Below are 23188 nucleotides of genomic sequence, written 5' to 3' on the forward strand. Positions count from 1 at the left end.
GTACCCTTTTGGGTCCTTGAAATACCCTCTCCTGAGGTAGTCTATGCCAAGGATGCATGGAGCCTCTGGGCCAGTCACAATGGGGTGCTTTTGCCACTCATTCCCGGTTAGGCTCACTTTGGCTGTTGGGATCCCCCTGTCACTCCAGAAATACAGGTGGGTATAGCTGGATGGCATGAGGGTACACTGTGCACCAGTGTCTACTAGAGCCCTATACTCCTGTGGGTCTGATGTGCCAGGCCATTGAATCCACACGGTCCAGTAAACCTGGTTGTCCCTCCTCCACCTGGCTGGAGGCAGGGCCCCTCTAGTCCTGGTCATAGTGTTCGTTACTCATTTCTTGTCTATATGAGTCAGGAGTTCCTTCATTAAGATCAGAAGTAAGATCAGCCCTTTTAGCCTGTCTGGGGAACTGCCCACTGAAAACTGGAGCAGCAATTTTCCTGGAAGAACCCCCTTGTGTAATTGCTTTTCCTTGCAACTCATGTACCCATGCCTCTAGGGTCAAGGTAGGTTTTCCATCCCACTTCTTCATGTCCTCTCCATGGTCACGCAGGTAAAAGCACAGGGTGCCCTCTATATGCTCTGTCTTGAGCAGAAGAACACTTACTCTCGATAGGTGAGATACTGGTCTGTAAATGTGGGGAAGCAACTCCTCTTCCTGCTCCTGTTCTTATGATGCTTTAGCATAGTCTGCCTCCTCACTCCCGGGGCCAAATGCTTCTTCCTTCTTCTCTCTCTTTGGAGAAATTTCTTAATCACTTACTAAATGAGCTGACTTCCACTTCCAAGTTGTCATCTTGGGTATGGGGGTGACTGATACCAGCATGGGTTGGTTCTCTGGTTCAGATGCAGAACCTCTCATCGAGGTTTGAGTAACCATAGTGCCTGTTGCTGGGGTTGGAGTAGCTGCAGTGCTTGTCTCAAGGGTTTGAGTAGCCACAGGCCCTGTCACCGGGATTGGAGTATAGCTGCAGTATTCTTAAATAATTTTTAACCCTAAGCAAGACATGACACACATTCAGGAAACATAGTAGTAGGACCATGCTGGTTTGAACATCCAAAATATTAAAAATATTGATATTCAAAATTCTCAAAAGCTATTGTTATTAGCCTGGATAAAAAGGGGAAGATCGAGGAAGGTGTTTCCTCCATGGGCTGGCTCTCTGAGGAGAAAAAGTAAAAAGTGTAATTATTAATAATTTCTGATAGATGGCTCCCAAAGTACAGAGGTGATGGCAATGCTGAGTATAAATATGATCTCATGACCTATAATTTTATCATACCATAAGTCAGTGTTACACAGTACAGCAAAACAATAACCTTATTCCACTGTGATGGGTTGACCTTGGCTGGATGCCAGATGCCCACCAAGCTGCTCTGTCACTCCCCTCCTCAGATGGACAGGGGAGGGAAAAATATATCAAAAGGCTCGTGGGTTGAGATAAGGGCGGGAAGAGATCATTTGCCGGTTACTGTCATGGGCAAAACAGACTCAACTTGTTGAAATTAGTTTAATTTATTACCGGACAAATCAGAGAAGGAGAGAATTAAATAAACCCTGAATCTTAAAATGCCTTCCCCCTAGCCCTCAGTTCTTCACAGGTTTAAATTTACTCCTGATTTTCTCTACTTCCTCCCTGTAGCAGCGCAGGGAGATGGGGAATGGGGGTTGGGGTCAGTTCATCACACACTATCTCTGCCGCTCCTTCCTTCTCAAGGGGAGGACTCAAACTCTTCAGCTGCCCCAGTGTGGTGTCCCTCCCACAGAAGGCAGTCCTCCACAAACTTCTCCAGCGTGAGTCCTTCCCATGTGCTGCAGTTCTTCACGAACTGCTCCAGCATGGGTCCATCCTTTCCATGGGGGGCAGTCCCTCAGGAACAGACTGCTCCAGCGTGGGTCCCCTGTGGGGTCACAAGCCTGGCAAGCAAACTTGCTCCAGCCTGGGCTCCTTTCCCTGTGGGTCCACAGGTCCTGCTAGGAGCCTGCTCCAGCACAGGCTTCCCACAGGGTCACAGCCTCCTTCAGGCATCCACCTGCTCCAGTGTGGGATCCTCCCTAGGATGCAGGTGGATACCTGCTCCACCATGGGCCTCCATGAGCTGTAGGGGGACAGCCTGCCTCACCATGGTCTTCACCACAGGCTGCAGGGGAGTCTCTGCTCCAGCACCTGGACCACCTCCTGCCCCTCCTGCTGCACTGGCCTGGGTGTCTACAGGGCTGCTCCTCTCACATCCTCTCACTTCTCTCTCCCCAGCTATTGTTATGCAGCAGGGTTTTTTTTCCTTCTTAAATATGTTATCACAGAGGTGCTTCCACTGTTACTGCCTTGGCCAGCAGCGGGTCTGCCTTGGAGCCAGCTGGCATTGGCTCTGTTGGATACAGGGAAAGATTCTAGCAGCTTCTCACAGAAGCTACCCCTGTAGGCCCTCCCCACCCCCTACTAAAGCCTTTGCCATGCAAACCCAATACATCCACCTACCAGAGGTGATAAACAGCACATAAATACAGATAAACAGTATATATGGCAAGTAAGGTGTTACATAACACAACTCTGAGATCAAATACAACTGTGAGAGCAAGTAAATCAACATTATGACCAGCAATTACTAAACTAATATAATGAATGTTTATAACAAGTTTGCTTTAACATCCTGTGGTCAGCTCTGTTGTTATGTCAACCCTTCAAGCCCCATGTTGGGCACCAAAAAGGACTGTCATGGTTTAACCCCAGGTGGCAACTAAGCAACACACAGCTGCTTGCTCACCGTTCCCTCCCTGGCCCCCAGTGGGATGGGGGAGAGAATTAGAAAAAGAAAAGTAAAACTCATGGGTTGAGATAAAAACAGTTTAATAAGACAGCAAAGGAACAGATAATAATAATAATAATGATAAAAGAATATACAAAACAAGTGATGCGCGATGCAATTGCTCGCCACCTGCTGATCAATGCCCCAAGCAGCCATCACTGACCCTGGCCAACTGCCCCCAGTTTATATACTGAGCATGATGTCATATGGTATGGAATATCCTTTTGCTGTACACCCTCCCAGCTTCTTTTGCACCTGTCAGAGCACAGGAAACTGAAAAACTCCTTGACTAGTATAAGCACTGCTTAGCAACAACTAGAGCATCTGTGTGTTATCAACATTATTGTCATACTAAATCCAAAACACAGCACTGTGACAGCTACTAGGAAAAAAATTAACTCTATGCCAGCTGAAACCAGGACACCAGTGTAGTATTCAGAAATTCAATCCAAGAATGGAAGAATACAGAGGAACAATTCAGTGAGGAGACCTAAGAGAAATATTGAAGACTCATCAGAGACCTCAAATCAGACTGAGCTCCTAATGGAAGGATGCAGCTCTGTTAGGTCTCAGGGAGTGCAGAGAGAACCTGGGGCCACTTGCTGATGCTGGGATGGGACATCATTGCCTCCTTGCCTGGTGGAGGTATGCAATGGTAGAGAATCTGTATCAACAAGTAAAGGAGGTACTAGAGGAAGTTGGCACACTTTGCAGCATCAGGGACATGAGGAAGAGACTGACTGGATCTTCTCCAAGATCTTGAAGGTACAAGAGCCTAAATCCCCAACTGTACTGAAAGGAGGGGCAGTCAGAGTCTGTACTTATCAGGTTTGGAAGTGGGGACTTCTCTGATGGTGAAGGCTGGAAACCTGTGACTTCTGGCAACAGAAGGAAGGCTCCTGATCCACATGCAGATCATAGAATCATAGAATTGTTTAGGTTGGAAAAGACCTTTAAGATTATCAAGTCCAACCATTAACCTAACACTGCCATTCCACCACTACACCATGTCCCTAAGCACCTCATCTACCTCTCTTTTAAATACCTCCAGGGATGGGGACTCCACCACTTCCCTGGGCAGCCCATTCCAATGCTTAACAACCGTTTCTGTGAAAAAAATTTTCCTAATATCTAATCTAAACCTGCCCTGGCCTAACTTGAGGCCATTTCCTCTCATCCTATTGCCTGTTACCTGGGAGAAGGAACTGACACCCACCTTTCTACAACCTCTTTTCAGGTAGTTGTAGAGAGTGATAAGGTCTCCCCTCAGTCTCCTTTTTTCCAGGCTAAACAACCCCAGTTCCCTCAGCTGCTTCTCACAAGACTTGTGCTCCAGACCCTTCACCTGCTTTGTTGCCCTTCTCTGGACACGTTCAAACAACTCAATGTCTTTCCTGTAGTGAGGGCCCAAAACTGAATACAGTATTCGAGGTCCAGGCTCACCATTGCCGAGTACAGGGGCATGGTCACTTCCCTGCTCCTACTGGCCATACTATTCCTGATACAGGCCAGAATGCTAGTGGCCTTCTTGGCCACCTGGGCATGCTGCTGGCTCATATTCAGCCAGCTGTCAATCAGCACCTCCAGGTCCTTTTCTGCCAGGCAGCTTTCTGGCCACTCTTCCCCAAGCCTGAAGCGTTGCGTGGGGTAGTTGTGACCCAAGTGCAGGACCCGGCACTTGGCTTTCTTGAACCTCATACAGTTGACCTCAGCCCATCAATCCAACCTGTCCAGATCCCTCTGCAGGACCTTTCTACCCTCAAGGAGATTGACACTCCTGTCCAATTTGGTGTCATCTGCAAACTTGCTGAGGATGCACTCAATCCCCTCATCCAGGTCATTGATAAAGACATTAAACAGAACTGGCCCCAGAACTGAGCCCTGCAGGACACCACTTGTGACCAGCTGGATTTAACTCCTTTGACCACAACTCTCTGGGCTTGACCATCCAGCCAGTTTTTTACCCAGCAAAGAGTACACCTGTCTAAGCCATGAGCCACCAGCTTCTCTAGGAGAATGCTGTGGGAGACAGTGTCAAAGGCTAGTCCAGGTAGAAAACATCCACAGCCTTTCCCTCATCCACTAGGTGGGTCACCTGGTCATAGAAGGAGATCAAGTTGGTCAGGCAGGACCTGCCTTTCATGAACCCATGCTGGCTGGGCCTGATCCCCTGGAGATGATCTGCTCCATAACCTTCCCAGGCACTGAGGTCAGGCTGACAGGCTTGTCTTTCCCTGGATCCTCCTCCTGGCCTTTCTTGTAGATGGGCATCATATTAGCAAGTCTCCAGTCATCTGGGACCTCCCCTGTTAACCAGGAATGCTGATAAATGATGGAGAGTAGCTTGGCAAACTCCTCTGCCAGCTCCTTCAGTAGTCTCGAGTGGGTCCCATCCAGCCCCATAGACTTGTGTAGATCTCTAGCTATAGGATAGGTTCACTGCCTTCATTGTAGATGAGAGGCAGGAAGTTCTGTCCAATGAAGCATCAGAACCAGTTGGCGCTGAGCCATGCAGAAGCACTGGAAGGAAGCAACACGTGATAGTAGTGGAAGGCTCTCTCCTGCAGGGAACAAAGGCGCCCATCTGCTGACCTGACCTGCTCTCTAGGTGTTTGGATCTGGGACATTGTGGAGATGCTGCTGACATTTGTCCAGCTCTTAGACCAGCCTTGGATTACCACTGCTGCTCTTCCACATAAGCGCCAATGAGATCTGGAGCATATCAAGTGTGACTAGATGGCTCTTAAGATGATCATCAACTGCAAGGTGTTCCAGGTGGTTTTTTGCCTCAATTCTAACAGTGCAAATAAGGACTTGAGAAGTGCTTCTGCAGGTCCACAATCGGTTGTGCAACTGGTGTCAATGACAGGTTTTCAGCTTTTATGTCTACAGGAGCCTCTTTGAGGACTGAGGTCTGCTAGGAAGAGATGGAATCCACCTGACAAACTGGGCCAAAAGTATCTTTGCCATCTTGGCCAACCTGGTGATGAGACCTTTAAGCTAAGAATGATAGAGGAAAGAGGTGATGAACCACAGTCACACGGAGAAGTGGTGGACTGAGTTGGTAAGCAAAAGATGCAGAGTCGTGTGGACAAGACCCCATAGTTAGCCAATAAAACGGAGAAGAAGGGGTCCACCCCACATGTAAGCATACAAAAAAAAAGAAGTACCAAGAGGCAGCATTATGTGGGAAAGTCTTATACTTTTTCTGGAAAATCAACATGACAGAGAGCCTCTCAGAAGTGCCTGTACACTAATACATGCAGCCTGGAAAATTAACAGGAGAAATTAGAGGTCAGTGTGCAGTTCCATGGCTACAGTCTCACAGGGATCAAAGAGATTCTGTGAGATTGCTCACACGACTGGAATGCTACAATAGCTGAATACGGGCTCTTTAGGAGGGACAGACTGGGAAGGTGAGAAGGGAGACAGAGCAGCTGAATGCATGGGCTCATGTCCACTATGGGACAGATGATGTTCCAGCTGAGAGTTTATGGGGCAGGATTAAACAGCAGACCAGCATGGTTGACATTGTTGTGTCTGTTCTTTCTTCAGCTTGTTGAGATCCCTCTAATTTGCAGCACAGCCATCTGGTGAATCAAATACTCTTCCATGTTTCTATCAGCTTCAAACTTGCTGAGACTGCATTGTGTCCCATCATCTAGGTTATTATTGAAGGTATCCAACAATATTGACACCAGTATTGACGCCTGGGGGGACACCACTAGTGACTGGCCTCCAGATGGACTTTGTGCTGCTGATTACAACATTTGAGAGCAGCAGTTCAGTCAGTTTTCAGTTCACTTCACTGTCCATTTATGTAGGCCATATTTCATTTTAATAAGGATTTTATGAGAAACAGTGTTGAAAGTCTTGCTAAAATCAAGATAAACAAGCATCCACTCCTCACCCACAGAGCCTGTTATTTCACCATAGAAAGCTATCAGGTGGTCAGTCATTTCCAAATCCATGCTGAACACTCCCAAGCACCTTCTTGTCCTTCATATGTTTGGAAAGCTTCCATGAGGATGTGCTCCATCACCTTTCCAGTGTTGGACTGTTCCTTTGCTGCTTTCTTTGCCTGATGCCAAACCATGCTTTATGATGATAATAATAGCCTTTTTTTCATCTATGGTTATCGAGTACATATAGTTTCCTGCCAAGACAGGTAAGTGAGCAACTTATATATATAAATAATAAAACAAAAAAAAACAATAATAAAAAAACAAAAAACAATAATAAAACAAAGCACTACTGCTTCAGACTGCTGAGAAATGAACTGGTACATTTTATCCTGAAATTCAAAAAATCATTTGCCTACTTGCTTAAACTATGAAATGGTGGCAGTAATATAAGCAAAAGTTCAGCCTTCTAGACTAAAAGAAGCATTTTGAGAAAATTAAAGTGTGCATTGAATGGCCTACACTGCTTTTAAAAAACGGCACTTGGATCTTGACCTCAGTGCTCTTTCTTGGAATAGTTTGATATATGCACACTTGAGAGCAAGGTGTCAATGGAAAGAAATGCGTGTATTGCTGCTATCAGTGAAGCAAAAATCAGCACCTAACAATGACAACTTAAAATAGTGAGGTAGAGGTCTAGGTTATACATTAATGTGTTCTGGAAATTGGTCATATAAATGAGTGAACAGAAGAGCAGTAAGGGAGTACCATACAGCACCATATCTCTAAGCTCTGCTAAGGACTTGAAAGGAGGTTGTAGTGAGGTGGGTGTCAGTCTCTTCTACCAGGTAACAAGCGATAGGACAAGAGGAAATGGCCTCAAGTTGTGCCAGGGCAGGTTTAGGTTAGACATTAGGAAAAATTTCTTCACATAAAAGTTTGTCAATCATTGGAAGGGGCTGCCCAGGGAAGTGGTGGAGTCCCCATCCCTGGAGGTATTTAAAAGATGGGTAGACAAGGTGCTTAGGGACATGGTTTAGTGGTGGGATGGCACTGTTAGGTTAACGGTTAGACTTGATGATCTTAAAGGTCTTTTCCAACCTAAACAATTCTATGATTCTATGACTTCCTGCATCACTTTGGGCCAGGCTATAAAGACTGCTGTCTTATAATGGTTTATGCAATGATTTCTTTTGTGTTCAAAGAGGAACCTCAGAAAGTCCCTCTGCTGAGACTCTAGGCTGTGCATGTTTTAGGAGAAAAGGAAAACTTGGATTTCTGTATGGCTTCTGTCTATGCCCAAAACAGTTCTGTGATTAGATTATATTCTGGTTGTCAACCGTAACAGTGAAGTCACATTTAGAAAAATAAAATTGTACCATGGATATCATGCTTCTTCTCTATAATTCAATTCTAAGTAGCTAGCATTTTACAGTGTGCCCCCCAAAATACTTGAAAAACTCTTCAGGTTGTGTGTTAATGCTTAAATTATAATAAGGGAATACATTCAGCAGCAGTGTTGAATGCATATAAGCATTTCAAATAATAACACAATGCTTTTTTTTTCATCACAGGAAATGTTAAAGGATGAAGTGCGCACATTAACCTATAGAAACTCAATGTATCATAATAAACATGTTTTTAAAGATAAGATTGTCCTTGATGTTGGAAGTGGCACAGGAATCCTCTCTATGTTTGCTGCAAAGGCAGGAGCCAAGAAGGTATATGGGGTAAGAAGACTTTTCGCTCATATTATGAGTTTGTTTGTGCATTTTGCCTGAGAATTTGGCTTGGTGATTTACCTTTTCTTACTTGTCTTGGTTTGAAGTTCTTCTCTCCAAACTCTTTTATGGCTGATTTACAGTGATTTCAGTGGAGTTCGATTGCTTTCTATGACCTACAGTAATGTACCTTTTCCAAATAGAGATATAATGTCTTTTCTTGTATGGAATCTTTGGTGATCTGGTACATACTCAGATTTCTTCCTGGCTGCAAAAAAATGTTCAATGGACTCACTCCTACTAAGAGGAGTCAAAGGAACTATCTTGCTTTTTTAAATTCTTAAGTTTTGCAACTTAGTAGTCTTGAAACAATTTTCTTTTCCCTGTACATTACAACTCGGCAAATCATGCAAGAAAGCATGTGCATGTTTTCTGTGCCAACAATAATGCTTTTCAGAGGCAGAAGAGAATGATTACCTTAAATACATTGGAATTGAGGAGTGCAGTTCTCTGCAGAACAGTCATTAGAGAGAGCATAGATTTGCTTCCTAAGTATATTCAGAATCATGTTTGTTGATTCTAAAATGACAAATACAATTGCTTTTTGCTTTGGCCTTTTATTTGTCCTGCAGACACAACAAAACATAGAAAAGGGAAATTAGATCCTATTTCTCCGTGTAGTTTGACAAAATTGTTTACTAAAACTTCGTTGGCTACATCTGTGCATTTGAAGACATTGATGTCACTTGCATCTTTATTACTTATAATGATACATGAAATGCAAGGATTCCTGTTCAGTTCTCAGGCTTATATGTTCAAAATCCAATGTTAATTCTGAGTGCCTCATCTGAGTATCAGACTAGAGCATGGAAGATGAAATCAGAAGGCACTGGCAAAAGTTTTGGCATTTAAGCATGAGACTTAATATACAGAATTGGCAGCTAGAATGTATTTCTTGTAAACCAAATACACAATTTATTATCTCAAAGCCTCAGGGAGAATACTCAGGAATGCAGGTTTCACGCAAAGATGTAGTGCTCTAAAAGCATAAGCATATACAAAATGATGATGCTGTGTTCCCACCTTCCTATCTCCCAGATCCTTGGCCATATGGTCTTCCTCCCTCCCTTGTGCTGGCACTGATGCCTATCTGATTCTACAGTGAGCCAGCTGACTAGCAGAAAATTCACCCAGTAAAAGAAAAGTAAATAATTTTCCACAGGTTTGTTGTTGTGGGCTTTTTTTTTCTTTGGACTTCTTTACAGTTCAGGCTGTACCTCAGGCATTTATAAAGCTCAATGGCACACTGGTGTCAGCTCCCCCATAGGGTGTTCAGCACTTAAGCTGAGGGGCATGCTAACCAGGAAACTTAGCTCTCAAAGGAACTCAGGTGTGAAACTCCTCTGCTACAGCCTGAGAGTTTCAACCTTCTTGTCACATGACCTACCTCACAATGAAGCCTATCACACAGCAAGCTTCAGACTTGTATTTGTGTTGGAAAAGTAGATATTTCAGAGATCTGGCAGTGGCAATCTTACAATCAAATTCAGACTTTATGGTCCTATTGGCAAAGAGTGCCAATGGAAACTGTGAGTGTTCCTTTTAAAAGCAAACATTTCCCATGAGTTATTACATAGAGCTGGATGTTCCAGTTTCTTCTCCACAGTTAGATGTGATTTTTCAAATAGCATGTTGTGGGAACTGTTGACAAATGCACACTGTTGGTTTTCTGACTACTTGTGCCACTGAAATCACTCTATCTGGTTCTTCTTTATCCCCTCTTATACAGTGTTGGAACTTATTCCTTGCCACTACCTCAGCCAACTGCTAGAATCATCTTGGGGTCTTCAAGAGGTGTAAATCATAGAATCACTGACTCATAGAAAGATTTAGTTTAGAAGACCTCTGGAAGTATCTAATCCAATGTCCCACTCGAAGCAGACTTCAGTTTAAAGCTCTATCAGGTTGCTCAAGGCCTTGTCCAGTCTAATGTGGAAAGTCTCCAAGGGTGGTGCTCTCTCAGCACCTATTCCAATAGCATTTCCCTTGCTGCAGCTCATGATTACTGCCTTTTGTCCTGTCATCATGCACTTCAGAGAAGAGTTTGACTTTGTTTTCTGTGCAAGCCCTTTTTAGCTAGTTGAGGATAGCTATTGGATTTGGGGGGGTCTCTTCTACAAGCTGAACAGAACCAGCCCCCTCAGTTTTTCTTCTTTCTTCATGTGCTCTGACCCCTAACCATTGTGAGAGGATAATAGTAGATCATGCAATGATGTTAATATAACTGGGAAGCTGTTGTAAGAGATAGGATTGGCATGTGGCTGTTGGTGCTTGGGAGGGGTGAGTGAGGAATAGTAAAATACATTCAATTATCCCTTGAAACCTTGGTTCATCTGCTGCATTTAGTCATACAAAATTCAGAACAATCACTGCAGCAGACCTAGCTGAAATCTATGGTGTTTTCAGACAAACAATGTATGTAAGAAGGCACATAAAATGAAGGTACATGTCAGATGTTAGCTGATTTGGATAAAGAGGTGGTGATGAGGACACGGCCCAGGGAAAAAGGAAATCTGAGAATGTGGTAACTGTTTCAGGAAGACACCCCAGTAAAAGAGGAGACATTTGCAGCATTAGATTGAAAGACTGAGACGTAAAATGAAAGTAGAGATGAATATATACACACAGAACTAGATATATCTGAAGAAACTCAAGGGTCCATCCTTGGACAACTACTATTTAATATCTTCATTAATGACATAGATAGTGGGATTGAGTTGACCCTCGGCAAGTTTGCAGGTAACAGAAAGCTGAGCGGTGCAGTTGACATACTTGAGGGAAAGGATGCCATTCAGAGGGACCTTGACAGGCTTGAGAAGTGGACTGGTGTGAACCTCATGAAGTTCAACAAAGCCAAGTGCAAGGTCCTGCACTTTAATCAGGGCAATCCCCAATGTCAATACAGACTAGGTGATGAATTGATTGAGAGCAGCTCTGCAGAGAAGGACTTGGGGATACTGGTGGAAGAAAAACTGGACATGAGCCAGCAGTGTGTGCTTACAGGTCAGAAAGCCAATCATGTCCCAAGCTACATAAAACAAAGTGTGGCCAGCAGGTTGAGAAAGGTGATTCTCTCCCTCTACTCCACTGTGGCGAGACCCCACCTGGAGTACTGCATCCAGCTCTGGGATCCCCAGTACAAAAGGGACATGTACTTGTTAGAGCAGGTCCAGAGGAGGGCCACAAAAATTATCAGAGGGCTCAAACACCTCTCCTATGAAGAAAAGCTGAGAGAGTTGGGGTTGTTCAGCCTGGAGATGAGAAGGCTCTTGGGAGACCTTATTGCAGCATTTCTATATATGAAGGGGGCTGATAAGAAAGACAGAGAAAGACTTTTTACCAGGGCCTATAGTGACAGGACAAGGGACAATGGTTTTAAATCAAAAGAGGGTAGATTTAGATTGGATATAAGGAAGAAATTTATTACAATGAGGATGATGAGACACTGGAACAGGTTGCCCAAAGAAGTTGTGGATGCCCTATCCCTGGAGGTGTTCAAGGTCAAGTTGGCTGGAGCTTTGAGCAACCTGATCTAGTGAAAGATGTCACTCCCCATGGCAGGGGATTGGACTAGATGACCTTTAAGGTCCCTTCCAACCCAAACGATTCTATGATTCTGTAATTGTAAACTGAGGTACAGACATATTTTATTGGAACACACAGTTTTCATAAAATCCAAATGCTTTGTAAAATTGGACAGATTTGACCAGATCACTGAGTTGAAGGAGAACTGGAACATTTGACTGTTGTTTTTTTTATTATTTTGCTTCTTTGAGAATGAAGCTGAGTTCTGGAAACTCGTTCATGAAATAGAACTTTTTATTTCTTTGCATCTTTTTTTTTAGAAAGGTTGGAAAGCCATCTCCAAACACCTACATACCCATGCTTTATTTAAAAATCATCCAAAACAAGCAGAAGGGGCAATGGAATTGAAAATGGCAAACAGATGTGAATACAGACAGGAAAACTGAGTATGTTATAATGGCTGTAAGTATAGACAAGGCATACAGTTTACAGTAAGGGAAGAAGAAGCTGGATGGAGAAAAAGGACAGAGTCTCTCCAAGAGATTTCTTCCTTGGACTCTCTGGACTGGCACTCTGGTGTTCCTTTCTACATGCCAGTTTTGGTTTATGTTCAGGCCATTGAGTCAGACATCTTAAGGAGCGGTTTACATCCACCGGCAAGCCTTAGCTAGAATTAATGCTTATGTTCCCATGGGGATAGGGTTTGATATTATGACTGCTATTATGTCTAGCTGTTTCATGGGCTATATAAAAATAATAAGGGATTTGTGTGTCCTTCCATCTGCTGTCCTGCCATCTGTGAGTGCCATCCCAGAGATCAAGCACATTTTGGCTTTTAGAGGTTAAATGGAATCCACTGGACATATAAAACACCTCATTAGAGATAATATAATTATATTTGATATTCCTATAGGGGAATTAGAGACACAAGGATTATACAATGTATTATTAGCAGCTTAATGTCAAATTTGGAAGAGGTAAATTAGGAACTGATTAGGTGACTACCAGCAACTTTGGCCCTCATGATTTTAAATGGCACAAAACCCAGACAGATTCACAGAATGCAGTATTTCTCTGAAAAATATCAAAGGTCATTGCAAACATGAGATTTTATGCTAGAACTCAGATTTTAACAAATTTAAGGGCAAATCTAAAACTAGAAGGTACTTTGTAATTTCTTTCCTAATAAAAGTACAGACTGATCATAGGAAAAGACCTGCAGATCTGCATATTTTGTTAATGCAATAATTTCAGTCAGTTCTTATGTGTAAAATGTCTGTATTCTTTTTCTGATATCATGCATTGCCAAAGATGATAGATTTTTCATGGAGAAAAGCAATTGCTTCTTGACACAGACCAGTATTGGCATAATTTGAACTTTAACATTATTCACAAGGTTGGAATGTATTTTGTTTTAAAATATGTGAGGAAATGTAGCATCATGCTAATTCATTCCCTCCAACAGATTTTTTTGGGGGAGGAGTCAATATTCTGAAGTGGAGGAATATATTAAATAATATGATTAATAGGTTACGTAATTTTGTAGTTAGGACCTTTTTTTTTCCACATTTCAACAGCTCTTAAAACAAATCTGTTCTGTACGAGCCAGTTTAACTCAAGCACAGACTGCTGTTTAAATATTAAGATATCGTTGATCATGATCCTGCTCACAAAGGTTTGTTTTACTCTTCATCAATGGTTACATGCTCTGTAGAGTCTTTGCTGCCTTCAGCAGATTCATATAGCTGAGATCTCTAACACATAATTACTCTTCCTCTTGTTTTTCTTTTTTTCCTAGATTGAATGTTCAAGTATATCTGACTACTCAGAAAAAATTATCAAGGCCAACCACTTGGACAACAGTAAGGCATATATATAAATAATTTCTTCAGGAGAAAGAGAAGATAACTGTTTTGCTTTTTTGCTTTTTCTGATTAATTTATGTTCTGTGGTTTATATGTAAATGGTCTTTTTTGCATAATTTACATATGCAAATACAAAACTAAACGCATCATTCTAGGCACTACAACAATTCCTCACATGAAGTTATTTCTACATTTACTTCTAGGCTCACAAAAACCAGAAGCAAATAGTCAGTTTGATTTAATAAAGCAGACAAAAGGCCCCATATCAGAGCTGAATTTTTCAAATTAAACCTGCCATTTGAATTCCAACTTATGTCTTAAACAGAATACACATACAGAGTTACATTCAAATTGAAATAAGGCTCAAAGCAAAAAGTATTCCATAGCAATACAGATTTTTCACTAGGAGTTTCCTCTGACCTCCATCTTTAAAAAAAGAACTTTTTTAAAAAAAACATATTGAAACACACACACTCACACAAATGAAAATGTTCAATTATCAGAATAACAGAATCATAGAAAACTTTTTTTTTTTCTTGAAAGGAAAACTGCTAAAACTTCCAGTCATGTGGAAACACTTCAATTAAAAAAAATACTAAAAATACCCACAACCTACTGAAAACTTTTAACAAAAAATAATCTCCAACAAGCTCTATTTTATGTCTTCAGTCCTCCTCCAAATCACTGCACACAAATATCTTTGTAACAACCAAAAAAATAAGGCTTTTTTAAACTGAGGCTATGTTACAGTTCTTGTTTTAAAGTGCTCCTTGTGAAGAGCTTGCCTTTGCTGCAGAGCAGTGCAGGTCATAGCTGGCAGACTGTATCATCTGCCCCCACCTTTATCTGGTGCTATGCTAGCACTTGCGCAGGGATAGATTTCTATTCTGGTTTAGATCTACTCTAATTTTTATTGCTGTCACTGGCAGCTTCTGACTAACATGGATCTGTTTGGGAGGAGAATTTACTGTACAGCATGCATTTTCAAGTGGTGTGGTGTGAAAGAAACAGCAGTGACACGGGATATAAGAGGCCAGCCCGTGTATGCAACTTTTGGATCAGAAAAAGGAAGCAAAAGAAATAGAAAATACTCTCCACCACAGTAGGGATAAGGCACTAAAACAATGAGGTGCTGACCTCAGCTTGGTTATTCTGCACCTTTGGTGCAGAGCCCGTATGTTCCCAGAATGGCCTTTCATCAAATAGCTACACAAACAGCATACCATAAATCAATTTACATTTGGATTTCCAGCAACAGGAATTGTGTGTGAGAAAAAATTGTCAGAATAACTATGAAGGATCCAGTGTGCTCCAGAGGTTGCAGAAGGTCTTTATCTCTGCTTCTTCCTCCTGTTTCTCCAAGGAACAAGTCCTTGGAAAAAGCTGTGGAAAAAGAAGCAGAGACACCTCCTCTTTGGAAGGAGACTTGCAGTTTGGTCTCCAATATAAACAAATTACACAACTGAACTACTAACATTTACACTTACACTCTTCACACTGACCCACATTCACTTTTCTTTTAATGCAACCAGGTACTGAGCCAAAGGATCTTGTTGGTCATCGAAATTTTTCTTTTTTTCCCCCCTAATTGTTTAGAGAAATGCAGAGTCAGCAAAAGGGGCTGAACCAAGGAAAACCCCACTGTTTCCAGAACAGATACAATACAGCTGGGGATAGCACAATCTGTTCCCACATGGTGCCTTGTGAAGATGTTTCATCAAAGTGAAGGGAGGTGGGAGGAACTTGTGCTGCTGCTGCTGCTTACACTGTGGCTGTTCTAGGCATAAACAGAGGGCTTCAAAGTCTGCAGGTGTGTCACTTGGCAGCTGTCAACAGTGCTAAAATTCACTCCAAAAGAATTGTGGCAGTGAAAGTTCTTAGGAGAAAGGAGAATGTGTGGCTGGAGCTTCTAGACATGAAGAGTCTTCAGTATAACAACAGATGAACTATTGAGCTACTAACTGTGAAAGGAAGGAGTTTAAAGAATGGGAAGGAGAAGAGAACTCTGCTCTTTTCCCATCAGGTTGCTCTTACCAGCTGATACTTTGTTACCAGTCTGAATCAGAGCGCTCCCAATTTCTTAGGGAGCCAGTCTGGATTAAAAGTTTGCTATGTAAATAAAGCGGCCACATTGGGTTAGAGTACTGCATGTATTTTGGAAAAATGAAACCTCATTTTCCCTGCACTGAGTTCTAAAGATCACTCAACCCACAATTCCACTCTTAAACAGCTAACCTATTCTAGCTAAATGAAAGTACCTTCATCTTCCTCAAACTGAATGTTGACCACTTTCATCAATAAAAGTTGGCATCATTAAAAATTGCCATTTATTAAGAGTAATACAGTAATCTTACCAGTTAGTAATGGAAAATAAAATATTCCCTACTCACTTTATTTCTGAATTTCAAGTGCATCAGCTACCTTGCCAAAGAAAAATCCAGAACCATGAGACTTAATCCACTGCAACAAACAATAGCAGGCAAAGCAGAAAATTATTTGTCTAAATAATTCGGAATACACTTGTAGATAGGAAATATATTTTTAAAAATGCAAGAATGATTGGTGAATTGTGTAGTGATCCTAAAACAAAATTGTTTGTTAAAACTGAACTAAATATGGACAAGGATTTAATTTTCCTTTAAGCAAAATACCTGTTCTGGTATCAACCGGTTCTATTAATTGCATGTTGATTTGCTTTTGCAGTGCATACCCAGTCTCCTGTAAGTAGTATACAGTATTGCCAGTAATTTAATGCACTGTGTTGTAATAGTGTCTATGAGGATCTGGTATTCTACTCCATCAAACTTCTAGCAGCCTTTTTAATTGCCTTGAAACTGATTTGGTGACAAAATGCCTGACAGCAATGTTTTCCAGCAGTCACTTTAGACAACTGTGGGAAGTTATGCAAATCTAAACCAGATAGAATATTCAGAGTGAGAATGCCAGTATGTTATAAAAGATTCAATCATGAAGCAGAAAGGAATGAAAAATTATTTTTCATGAAAGAACTGTGTTTGTACAAATTTTCTTGTTTGTGTACCATCAGCCTAGATCTGACATTCTCAGTTGAGTCAGCTCCCCAGAATTCATGGAAGAAATAAGCATTAGTTTCCTCATTGTGAAGCCAGCATAATATGTTTGAAAAGCAGATAAGAATCAGATCCTAGTTCCATAAATCTCTAATATCTCGGTGATGAGATCGTGTATGTGTAACCCTACAGGGATGTTTAAAGGATTCTAGGTGGATTCTTTGCATTGCTTGGTCAATGATCTAGAAATCTTCCAAATTCCAAAGGGCGTGTAAAATGAGATCATGCAGGTAACCAGGTAAGGCCTGTTTTTCTGTTGTTTTTTTATATTTGGGTTTTATTTGGTTTGGGTTTTGGTTCTGGTTTTGGGGTTGGTTTTTTTCCCCTTTTATACTGATACTAAAACTTCTGTTTATTATACTTACTGCAAGTAGTTTTAAAATAGTGTAAAATTCATTGAACTGTGTGGAGTCACCCCTTATCTACAGGCATTCAAGAAGAGAATCATACTGAAAAGGTCAGCCTGAAATTCACCAGTAAGGAAATTAGTCAGGTGTTTTATTATGTGAAACATATTTCTTTGGATTCTTTTTTCAGTAATCACAATATTTAAAGGTAAAGTGGAAGAAGTTGAATTACCTGTGGATAAAGTAGACATCATCATCAGCGAGTGGATGGGTTACTGTCTGTTCTATGAGTCAATGTTAAACACAGTCATCTTCGCACGAGACAAGTGGCTGGTAGGTACTCTGCGTGTCATACTCCTTGCTGGAGCAATCATCATTTATTTTCTGACTACAAGCCTTCCATCTACTACTCTCACCACAACAAGACACAATTACATCTCAAAATGCCATTTCTTAGGCTTTAATGAAAAGATTAACAAAGGGAATCTCAGTGAAAGAGCTTTGCTTTTGATTAACTGCTGGTGAAGTTCACATAGACCCTATCTAATGACATTGACACAAGCTGCAAGAGTTGCTGAGATTAAAGTTGATGTGGCAATCTGAAGGAAAACAATAAAGGCATGCAAGGGGTGCTTGTCTGTTTTTTGTATGTGCAGTTCAAAATGTGATGTCTTTGTCAGGTGAATAGATTACGAGATCCATTTCCCCACAATTCATCAACAGAAACCTGGAGGGCTAATGTTTCCAGACCGAGCTGCTTTGTACGTGGTAGCAATTGAAGACAGACAGTACAAGGACTTCAAAATTCACTGTGAGTAAATGCCTAATAATAACTCTTTCCAATGGTTATTTGCCTAAAATACTTGATCTATACTGACCTCCTAGACTCTCTTCACTTGCAAAGTTTTGCAAAAGCCAAGAAATCACACCAAGCAGGCCAGAATTCCAATATAAACATGAACACTGAGAAAACTCCAGTCTGGTGATAAAATCAGGAAACTTGCAGTAATTTAAAGTGCACAAAGGAAAGATGAATGAATAAATTGATGTAGACCTTGCGTGGAGTTATACTGATGATACTTCTATTTTAAATTGTGGATTTTAGGAGATTAGTTTTACTGTTGTTTTGATAAATACATCATCCCACATAACTGCCATTAAAATTGGTGGTACTCTCTTGCCATCCAGGTGATGGGTTTTGTTTTTAAAATAACAAGAACAGAAAAACTAATAAGATGCAAATGAATTGTAAATGTTAAGAAACAAGCCTACAGAAAATTGTAACTCACTAATAAGCTTGTAAAGAAGAAAAAAAACATTTCATGCTTTTTTTAAACATTTCATGCTTTTTTTTTAAAAAACATTTTATGTGAGAATTTTTAAATTAAAAATAAGGATCAGAAATTTCCATTTTACTTTGATGTGAAAAAAAAGTTCTAAACTTTTTTGTTTTACTTCATAGATGCATAAAATTGACTTTTCCTTTACATTTAAAATGGTTTTTTTCCCTTGAAGTAGCATTGAATAACTGGTGCTGTTAGTGATCTCTACAGGTCACCTAGTCCAGCCCCCCGGATCAAAGCAGGCCACATTTCACAGTTAAAGCAGGTCACTCAGGGCCCTGCCCTGCAGAGTCAAGGGGTGGGGATTCCATAGCTTCTCTGGGAACTTGTTCAAATGCTGAAGCAAGTAAACATGTTTCTGAATATCCAATCAGAATTTTCCCTGCTGAAACCTGCCTTCATTGTGCCTTGTCACCTGAAGGGAATCTGACTTTTTCTTTGTTTCCCTAGCAGCAGATAGCAATTAGATCCCACCATTAGCCTTTGCTGTCCCAGGCTAACCAAACCCAGTTTTCTTGGACACTCCTCAAATCTTAGCATGTGGTTCACTTTCATCACTACAAGGTCATAATCCTGGTTCACATTCAACCTCTTGTCCCCCAGATCACCCACATTTGGATTTATTTGGTCATAATCATTTTGATGAAATGAGTAAGTTCTACATTTCACTCTTCTTTTTTTCTTTTTTTACTTTCATTTATTTTTCAGAGCTGGTCAATGTCACTTAAAGGCATTTTCCATTAGGGGAAAAAAATCACAAAAATCCTGAACGGTTTTATTAATTAAGGATCCATGCAAAAGCTTGGGTAAAATAAGTGGGTTCAGTAAAACTTTAAATGAAAACAAAAACTCCTCATTCCTTGCCTCTCAGCTCCTCTGATAAAAGAAAGTTTGGTGTTTCTGTAATCAAATTCAGTGCCAATACACAGAACTGCCAATGGGTCGAAACTACCATTTGGGGTCAAAAGCAAGCCCAGTGCAGTGGGGCAGTGACAAGAAGTCTGTGTAGGTGCCAGGGAGAATTATATCCACTCCTCAAGCACAGCCTAGGTTTTTCTGCTCGGTTATGTGATGACCTTGACAGTGAAATTCCTTACAAAATTTATAGATTCAAAGGGATGTATGAGGCTTCCATTCTGTAAAGGAATCAAAGCCATTTTGGCCTAAAAAATATCCCTTATGCCTTCTTTCACCTTACTTTTGAACCCCTTCCTTTCTAGGCCTCGAACCTTTTCTCACAGAAAACACACCTGTTTTCAACTCATTTATTTTTTCATCATTTAAAAGAAATGTTTTGGGTTCTTTTTCTCTTCTGAAATGTTGTTTCCCTTTAAGACACTTTCTTTTCTGATTTCACCTCTGATTTCCTTTCCCCCTTCAGTTTTTATACCTCTGTGTCTTCTTCAGTTATTTCCATCTCCCTACCTATCTGCATCACCACCTTGTCTCTCTTTTCAGTTTATAAATCCTTGATGGTGTCTCCTTACATTTCAATTATTCATCTTCCTTTTTTCTCTTTTAAGGTGGTTGGAGTCTTGCCTTCATATGAGATGCAGGGCTGAGAATTTCAAAGGGCATGCAAGAATCATCATATTGATTGAGAAATAATGCAATGAGGTTTCTAAAACAATCTGACTTCTGATTCCTCAAACTTTATTAATGCCACAGAGTACTACCATAGTAAATTATTCTGATTTTCTGCTAAAGCCATAAAATTTTATCTTTTAACTCTTGGGAGAGGTCTCTGTCTAATATAGACTGTGGCATATATTTCAAAGGCATCCTATGTAGGCTGAAGTACATCAAATGACGGAGGCCCCAACAACTCTTACTGAATTGTTGCTTCAGGGTTTCCTAGTTAATCTTTTCTGAGGAACCACGCAAAAACATATGGCTTCTATAAATATGATCTGAAGTTCCCACATGCTCATGATCCTGAAACAAAAGTTTTGATCACCAGCTCCTCTGAAATACTGAGAAACTCACAGCCCAATAAGGAGATAGCATATCAAAGAACTGTTGATGTCCAGATTTGTTCCAATTTAGAAATATGTAGATTTTTTGCTCATACTACATTTTAATCATAGTCCTCTGGGAACACCAGTAGCTCAGATGCTATGCTCTGAAAAAACAAGGTATTTCAAACATGCTCAATATTGCTGTTTATCAGTTACATTGCTTGTGTTCAAACAATTTTTTAAAAACTTCACAGTATTCATTTTAGACTTTCAGATGGAGCATTGAATGGACCTTGACTCATGTGATTCATAAGACTAAGATTTCAGTTTTTTGGGATATTTTTGTTTTCATTTTGTTAAGCAATCTTAAAAGCAAAGCCAGTGTACTTTTCAGTGTTTCAAGAAAAAAAAAAAAGAAAAAAATCCCTCAGCAAGATAAGAAGCATTTATTGGAACAATCACAAGAGTTCAAATACAGAAGATCAGCAGGGCTTTTAAATCTTTTAGAAAGGGGACATTCTGCTTTTTTGTCATGATGTACATGCAGATTAAAACTTGGATGCCCCAAGTATTGAAACATGCCTTTAATTCTACTCCTTGTCAGTAATTCACTTGCTGAAACTAGGACTACTTAAATAATTAAAAGAGCATGCAAACTGCTGGTTGAATAGCAATCTATAAAAGAAGGAAATATTAATCAGAATGGATAGAATAATCTTAACAGCTATTCCCAAGTCTCAACCTGACATATTATATGATTTTGGGCAGCACTGTCAGATGTCTAAAGCCATGAAAATCACTGACAAATCTCATATAACACAGTTTTGGGGACACCAAGAAGATGTACATTTCAGAGTTATTTTGCCACAACTGCATTATCTGTAAAATAGCAATGATGACATAGACAACTGGGGCAGGAAGCAAAGAGCTAAAGAAGAGAGCTGGAAGTTAGGGGATGGTAGAATTTCTTCAAATGAAAGATGCTTTGAGAAACAAAAAAAAAATTTTTATTATTACTGCTAATCTTTGACACATCCATTTGCATTGACAGGGTGGGAGAATGTGTACGGCTTTGACATGACCTGTATTAGGGATGTTGCCATGAAGGAGCCTTTGGTGGACATAGTAGATCCAAAGCAAGTGGTGACCAATGCCTGTTTAATAAAGGTTTGGTAATTCCAAATGTACCTAATTATGAATGTTTACACCTAACTGTAGGATTCTTTGGAGACCTGCTGCTTATGTTTTACTACTATCTTTGTATGCTTCTAACTAGCTGCAGAAGCTATCATAGAATGCTATCACACTAAGAAGGAAAATTGTGGAGTTTTAAATTACTCAGTACTAGTATGTTGCACATGCCCAATACTGTCACCTGAGCTAAGCATGAACATTGATAACTTGATGACTTATGGAGTACCCAAAAGCAAGATGCTCCTAGTGATTCTGTATTCACCTGGCTACTGCTAACTGTAACTTAAGACTCTTAGAAGTTATATATGTGCAAATACTGGATAAATAGAGACATGGTGTATTTAGATATAAATTTTAATTGCCCTACCTTCTTGTAAATAGTGGTTGGAAATTACTGATGGCATGCTGCTAAGAAGAAGGAGTAAATTAATTGTTTGCAGTAAAAAAGACTGAAGCATCAGTTTCTGAATTTGTCAGCTCTGATGAAATAACTCTAATTTACTCCAGAGCATGAGATCAGAATTGGAAACTAATTTATTTGTATAACTTCCTAATTCTTAGCCTTATCCAGAATGTTACTGTGCTCTCCCAACCCCAACATCTGCAGCCAGAGGTTAGCTTGTACCCTGTTCTACACATAAGACAGAATAGTCACTACTCCCTGTTCACAAGACCAGGTTCCATAGCAAGCAGGAACACAGGAAAGCTCTAAAATCCCTTCTGTATGAAGGAATCCTCCTCATGTGGGACTACTTTTATGAATAAGGCTGTCCGTAACAATAACAGTGGTAGGATCAAGTCCATGAATCCAAGAGTGTGCTCATTTGTCCCAAAGACTCAGTTCTAATTTTTCCCTTTCACTTTTTGCTAGTAACAAGCACAGCATTAAGTATTCCCATATGCAAAAAGGAAAGACATACCTTTAGTCTGCAGAACCTTTACTGAAAACAGCAAAAAGGAATGGAAGTTGAAACTCTGTGTGAGTATGTGTGCATGCACAGTCCATCTGCACTCAGGGGAACACAAGATGGTTGTGTCTGAAAACAGCCTGAGCCAGAGCAATTTAAAATTGCAATACACAGAAAATAAACAGCTATTTAGACTGCATAAAATATGTCTGGAGAGTGAGAGATCAGGTGGCAAAATGGGTTGGCTTCTCTGGAATAAAAAGTTATAAAAGCTGCATGCCCTTAAATGAAGTGCAAATCTAATGCTTTCTTTAGAAGGTCTTTGAAAGTAATTGGGTTTAAGAAGACAGACAAAATTTTTCAAACTGTTCCTATCAGGTTTTATATTTAATTCTACAGGGCCTGACGTCTTTTGTCCGTATACTAAGTTGTGCTTTACCATGTAATGGCACCTTGGGAGCAAAG

General features: G+C 40.6%; 1 protein-coding gene across 1 annotated transcript in view; it reads left to right on the forward strand.

Annotated features, from left to right (window-relative positions):
* The window catches only part of PRMT8 (protein arginine methyltransferase 8), an 81618-nt gene that overhangs the window by 47016 nt on the left and 11414 nt on the right, over positions 1 to 23188 (forward strand). The window contains exons 3-7 of the mRNA XM_035897137.1: positions 8288 to 8443; positions 13818 to 13881; positions 17511 to 17653; positions 18044 to 18131; positions 21673 to 21788. Of these exons, the coding sequence (XP_035753030.1) occupies positions 8288 to 8443; positions 13818 to 13881; positions 17511 to 17653; positions 18044 to 18131; positions 21673 to 21788 (567 nt within the window). The remainder of the gene's footprint in view (positions 1 to 8287; positions 8444 to 13817; positions 13882 to 17510; positions 17654 to 18043; positions 18132 to 21672; positions 21789 to 23188) is intronic.

Source organism: Egretta garzetta, unplaced genomic scaffold (genome assembly GCF_000687185.1).
Source record: "Egretta garzetta isolate BGI_Z169 unplaced genomic scaffold, ASM68718v1 scaffold797, whole genome shotgun sequence".
Classification (NCBI taxonomy): domain Eukaryota; kingdom Metazoa; phylum Chordata; class Aves; order Pelecaniformes; family Ardeidae; genus Egretta; species Egretta garzetta.